Here is a 6,591-nt window from a genome sequence, read left to right on the forward strand (position 1 = left end):
TTGTTGTTGTTGGGCCGCCCACTGGCGCCACCGCCGCCACGAGAGGAGTTGCCGCCGCCGCTGTTTCCGCCCACTGGTGGCTTGCCCTTGCCATGCTGTGGACCACTATAGCGTGAGGAGCCGCCGCTGCCGCGGCCGCGAGCGACCACATTTGCAGAGGAGTTGAAACCTCCGCCCGAGGTGTTGTTTTAGAGGGCGAGGCGATGATCGAAGTTGCTCATCTAGGCGTAGAGGCCATCGAGGCTGATGGTGTCGGTGCGGGCGTCGTTGGCGGAGACGAGGGGCTAGTACTCCATGTCGAGGCCGGCGGTGATGTAGGAGACAAGCTCATCGTCATCAATGGGCTTTCCGGCGGCTGCGAGCTCATCTGCGAGTGCCCTCATGTGGGCGAAGTGGGCGGCAATAGACTGCGTCCCCTTCTGCGCCGTGGAGAGTGCAACTCTGATGTTGTTGATGCGAGCTCGAGATTGCGACGAGAACATGTGATCAAGAGCTGCCCAGAGCTCGTGCGGCATGGCTATGGAAGTGACCTGCACGAGGACCTCTTTGGTGAGGGTATTAAGCAAGTATCCGAGTACCAACCAGATCGGATGGAGAGGGTTTGGAGTTTGCTCTTCTTTCTCATCTTTGTCCTTCGTGGTGAGGAACTTGACGGGCTCCGGCATGGTATGGTTCCGTCAACGTAGCCGAAGAAGCCAGCTCCCCTCAGCTGCGGTGTCACCTGCGCACGCCACATGACGTAGTTGGTGCGGGTGAGCTTCTCTGCGACCTGCCCAAGGGAGGCCTGGACGGTGCTTGAGGAGGACGACATGGCTGGAGATGGGTTTTGCTAGATGCGATGGATAGAGGTGGCTCTGTATAACATGTAAAGAAGCGGAGAACGTCGTACCTCTCTCGAGGCGACGGTTTCGTGTTAATATAGGCAGGGGCGTATCCCTGATAAGCATACAATTTAGTTGAGATTACATCTTGGAGATCAAGGAAGAAAGAGATAAGATAGAGATGAAAAGATTACAACCATATACTCTAATAACCTCAATCTATCTAAGGTAAACCTGACTCAACCGAACCGGTGCACTGGTGCGCCCCAATGGACCTGACTAACACGTTGTTTAACATTGTCTGATGCATGTGGGGAAGAGTATTCAGATTCTTGATTGGATATTCTCAGATTATTGGCTGGGTGTATTAACATACATGGCCGCACACTGATTTAAGATTTTGGTGTAAACGAAAAACAGGGGTTCCTGATTAGAAACCGACAGAAGAGTAAAATGCTTGATTAGCAAATACATATAGCTGCAAGAAAATGTGTTTGATTGCTGACTACACAATCTGAACCATACATCTCTGAAATTATATTATATTCTTGATGTTGGAAATTTAGAGCTGCTGTAGTGTTGTTTTTTATATAAATGGCATGCTAACCTGCTTATTTAATTTAGATGTGTAGGTAGAAGCTAATATTGAACCATGATGTCAGTTCAGAGATGCACTTGACCATTTTTCACAGAAACGTGTGCGTTTTAGCAGCACATGTGCAGTTCTGGTCATTTGACTATAACAAATCGTTAGAAATACAAACCACTTGTACATTCAGAAAAAATAACTTTGTAAACATCGTCGGCTAGTTACACTAGCACATACGTGGTACGTGCTGGTATATATGCGGGTGTTGGTTTTGAACAAATGCTGAATCACATCTCTGGCTTACGAACGGCAGTGTGCGCCTGTCCTGGAACTTAAAACTCAGAACTGTATGCTGCTGCTCTGTCTGTGGATCTCTTGCTGTACGCTTGTCGCAATAAGAAGATAGTTGGAGCCAAAATATTCTAGGACCTGGAAATAGACGTGTACAGAAACTTTTATCACGTAAATAGTTGCACTTAAGTTCACGATTCAGTTCAGAGCCCCTCAACCTCTGTACTTGTGCGTTTTACTGTAGTGACAGCAGTGGCTTTTAGGCTAAGCAGTTTATATGCTTCTCTGAGATAGGAGTGGCTTTCAGGCTAAATCTCTGTTGTCCTGAAATGATTGCCTACATTCTACCACAGTACTCTGCAAGTCCAAATTTATTGCCATTTAGCAGATTCCTATTGCAAAATTTAAAGGGTCCTGCTGAAACATACAACATCGAGCCAGTGCCGCCCTTCCTCTTCATCAGTGGTGGCAAGAAGGCTGACACCGTCGCCCGCGGTAGGAGCGATGCATGTTATCAGCAAGGGTCGGCATCCGCTGTAGTGGTTACAACTGTCGTCCGCTTGGCTTGGTTGTGGCTGAACTTGTGTTTGTTCTGTCTGAATGTTGCTACAGACCAATATGCTTATGTATTCCTACAAAAATGAGTTCTAGTTGTTCATCATACCTGTTGTTCTCTGGGTCGTGTTGTTGAAGAGGGTTTACACCCCACATGTGAACTAATCCCCTGCAACCGAACAACAGCACATGTGAGGGGTTGGTTTTCATGGTGTTTTTTTTGTTTCCCTGCTAACGTGGGCTTAACCGAACAAGTCCTGAAGAGATACTGAATTTGATTTTTCGTGCAGTAGATATGCCAAACAGTAGGCACCAATTTCCCAATAAAACCTCTCTTCAAAATAACAATAAACACCTCAAGGGGCAAGATGGATGGCAACAGACCAAATATATACAGGAAGAAAACCGTGCACTCCATCAATTCCTTGATCAAATTTCAAAGTGAATTACATTTACACACACGTCAGTCAAATGTGCCTTGCTTAAGTCGTCGGCCATGAATCTTCCCTCTTGGTCTCTCAACTCACTACATTCTCTCCTTCACTCATTCGAGCCTTGATCAGAAAAGAGACACCGTAGAAGATTGCTGTCAGCTCACTCACTCATCTGCTGCATCATGCACACATTCTCATCATCTCTGGCAGTGGTAATGTGGTATGCCAACCAACTCAAATCAAATCAATGGCACCGGCAGATCTAGACAGACGACGAATGATCCAAGCCTAGCTAGCCATCGTGAGGCGCGGTGGAGTTGACGAGGGTGGCGATCCTGACCCTGGGCTTGGAGTAGTCGCCGGTGAGCAGCCTGGATGCGACGATGGCGTTGGCGAACTCGGTGAGGTGGATGCCGTCCCAGCTGATGAACTTGGCGTCCATGTCGCACAGCTGCATCTCCCCGGACATGCACATCTTGAAGTGGTTGTAGTTGTGGGGCGGGCCGCCGTTGCCGCAGCACGCCATGAGGGGCCTCTCGACGCCGTACTTGCTGTGGTTGGCCACGAGGTCGTACTTGATGGGGTACAGGTCGGTGAAGACGATGGCGGCGTCGGCCATGCGCTGCCGGAGCTGATTGCAGGTCTCGGCCAGCTTCTCGTTGAAGGCCTTGGCCACGTTGTTGTACTTGTTGAGGCAGCCGTTGCCGTCGAGGTCGCTGTCGTCGTCCCTGGGGATGGACAGCTTCTGCGGCAGGCAGCCCAGCGCCCCCGTCCCGTGGATCCAGAACTTCCTCGCCCCGTGCGCGTACAGGGTCTGCAGGTACGTATGACGATCGATTCCATTATTTGCACCACATATCAATGGAGATTTACTGAAATACAGAGGGGGCCAACCATGTTTTTACCTCCATGGCGAATTTGATGTGACCAACTATGGCGGGGATCTTGGCGAGCACTTGATCGTAGGGGAGGTGAAGATACGCGGAGAGATCGTTGTGCCCGATGTCCATGGCGTAGATGGCGTTCCGGAACCCCTCCCGGTCGATCGGCGTCCTCTCGCCTGCATCACATCTCACAACAAGCAGCCATCAAGGTACTACAATGGTTTTACTTTTCGTCGGAGAGATTATTATCCTTCCACTTTCTCTGCTTGGACAGCAGACTCAACTATTCTTTAGGACTTGGATTTTGTCATGACACAAGACACGAACTATTCACAGGACAAATTACGCGTGCAGTGCGGTTGTCATGTCTGCATCAATCATTATTCCTCTAGAGACTACCAGCTGTGAATTAGGTGGGAACATGTGATTTAATTTTAAACATGTTCCTCAGCAATAATAATAATAATCTTGATGGAGATGTACACTGCATATGCTTGCACAGTTTGGGACCATCAGTGTAGCTTCTGCTTAAGTCAAGGCTCAGCACAATAATAAGTAACCTAACATGTTCCTCTTCCAAACGCGACACATAAGCCGAATCTAACATACACAACATATGTTAGGCATCTAGGGGTAGTTTGGGACCATTGGCGTAGCTTGTGCTAGATGCAGATGCACACAACATGTTGGGATGGTTTGGGACCATGAGTGTAGCTTGTGCTTAAGTCAAGGCTCAGCGCAATATAAGCTTACGTAATAAGCTAGCTAAAATGTTCTTCTTCCAAAAGCGACACATGAGCCGAGGCTAAGATACACAACATATGTTGGGCAATAGGCATCTTCGGATAGTTCGGGACCATCGACGTGGCTTCTGCTTAAGTCAAAACTCAACACAACAACCTTACACAACAAGCTAGCTAGCTAAAATATTCGTTCTTCCAAAAGCGACATTTAAGCCGAAGCAAACAGACGCGAAATAAGATAGAGTATTTTTGTTTCCTCCATCAAATTTTCACCATACGACAAATCGTGGTTTCTGTTGTTGTACTAGTTTTATCAGCTCATACGTTTGTGCAAACAAGTTGTCGATAAGGATAGGCAAACCTTTGTTGAGCAGCTCGAAAGACCTGGTTCTGAAGTAGAGGAACTGATGGAGCTGCACGTCGAGCGAGAAGGGGGATCCCCCCGGCGTCGCCGTCGACCCGCCGATGGCGAAGTTGGCGCCGTTGCTGAAGTCGGAGCCCAGCGCCTTGAGGTACGGGCTCAGATGAGGCGTGCCCAGGCTCTCACCTGCGTCATGGCATCGTCAAAAAAATGATATTGCCCATGAGTGAGTGGAGTGCAAATACTTTTGACGCAATGGCTTCCCTTTGCGCAAGCGTACATGTGGAGTGGCCGCATAAATCGCCTTTATGATCCCATTACAGCGATGTCCCATTTGCTTGTCGGCACACGCATTCGTGCGTCCTCTTCACCTTTTTTTTTCTCACAATGCCCGTCCCTTTCCCTTAATTTAACTTAATTGCTTTTGAAGATGGTTTAAGATCTCCTCTTTGCTTTTCTTAGGGTGCTATGCTACTCTGAAGCTGCCCTTTCTTCAAAGCTTCAGAAAAGAAGTCCCCATTTGTGCTGTGTGTAGAGAATAAACTTTGAAGATTCGTTTGTTTGGGTCAGTGCATTGCACACCGACACTAGCTAGTGTAGCACCCTAATTGGTTCTAGATGAAATCGTTGATTTGGTTAATTGCTTTTCTTGTAATGATGCTTTGGTGTTTAGAACTGTTCCCCCAGCAGTGCCAAGTATTTTGCTTACATTGATCCCTGGACGTATTCGTGGAATTTTATTAAGGTTTCATGGCAGCTCTCCCGGTCGTTGGATCTCGATCCAACCTCCCATGTGCGTATTACTCTTCCCTTCCTCACCAAAAAAAAATTGAAATAAAATTCACCCACCACTGCCTTATCCTAAACATGGCCGCTCTGTTCCCAGCAAAGTCCCATGTCGCAGCAGAGAGAGAAGAAGAAGCAGGGTGGGGGATGAGAGACTCACAGATGAAGTCGATGACGAGGCGGCCGTCGGAGAGGCGGCCGGTGGGGCGGCGGAAGTAGGTGCGGCCCTCCGGGAGCGCAATGTTGAGGCCGCTGGCCGCCGCCATGCCGCCCGTGTCGGAGTTGGAGTCCCCGAAGTTGAAGATCACCACGGGGGACCTCTTGGTGGCAGCCTCCGCGTCCGGCTCCGCGGCGCGGGTGGCGACGGCCAGGCCGCTCCCCCAGGACCCGTAGCCGGCCGCCACGACGGCTGCGGCGGGCATGTACTTGAGGCAGCCGACGAGCAACACGGCCCCCACCCCCGCCAGCAGCACGTAGTACTGCAGCCTCAGGCTGATCTTGCCGGCGCCCACGCCCCCTCCGCCGTTCATCTCCCTGCCTTCTTGCTCTGTCTCTCACCACGCACACCCGACGACGGACGACCCGAGTGGCTAGCTAGCTGCCGGCTCCGTGCTCTGGCTGGAGAAGTGTGTGCGTGGCTGTGTACCCGTGTATGTATATGTAGGCGGTTGACGGGTCCGTGAATGGAGCCCGCCTTCGCTTCTTTCGTGTCATTGGGAGGGAGGGAGGGAGGGCGATGCGATGCATGTCATGTCACGCACCGCGTCGGAGAAGAGGGGTCGGGAAAAGTAAAGGTGACGGCGATGGATGCGCGCGCGCGTGTTGCAATGAATAATAATACTCTCGCCATCGGCGCGAGGTGCATGAGAGTCAAGAAAAGATAGGGGCGGTTGGTGAGATGCGGATGCGGGGGGCAGCGGGCTAGTGACCAGTGAGTGGCTCTCGTGTCGCGCTTCCACCGGATGCAACGGCGACGGCGCATCGGCATCGTACACGACAGCCAGCGGGGCCGTAGCGTGGCTTCTTTCGGCCATTCATGGGAGTCCTGTCAGGGCTCGGGCTGGCTCCCCGCGCCACGGGCAACAGGGGTGGGCGGCGCTGCGCCCGCGTCCTCTACGTGCCGCCCG

At 50.9% G+C, this 6,591-nt stretch overlaps 1 protein-coding gene and 1 pseudogene across 1 annotated transcript; both read right to left on the reverse strand.

Annotated features, from left to right (window-relative positions):
- Positions 1-205: 205 nt before the first annotated feature.
- LOC123140376 (uncharacterized) lies at positions 206-344 on the reverse strand (annotated as a pseudogene).
- A 2,304-nt stretch (positions 345-2,648) lies between these two features.
- On the reverse strand, positions 2,649-6,111 carry LOC123135695 (GDSL esterase/lipase At1g09390). The gene is made up of 4 exons (XM_044554873.1): positions 5,625-6,111; positions 4,679-4,864; positions 3,596-3,750; positions 2,649-3,504 (listed from the first exon to the last, which is right to left on the reverse strand). The coding sequence occupies exons 1-4, from the start codon at positions 5,992-5,994 to the stop codon at positions 2,983-2,985; spliced, it is 1,233 nt and encodes a 410-aa protein (XP_044410808.1). The 5' UTR covers positions 5,995-6,111; the 3' UTR covers positions 2,649-2,982.
- Between the last annotated feature and the right edge of the window lie 480 nt (positions 6,112-6,591).

The sequence above is a fragment of the Triticum aestivum genome, chromosome 6B (genome assembly GCF_018294505.1).
Source record: "Triticum aestivum cultivar Chinese Spring chromosome 6B, IWGSC CS RefSeq v2.1, whole genome shotgun sequence".
NCBI classification, from domain to species: Eukaryota; Viridiplantae; Streptophyta; class Magnoliopsida; order Poales; family Poaceae; genus Triticum; species Triticum aestivum.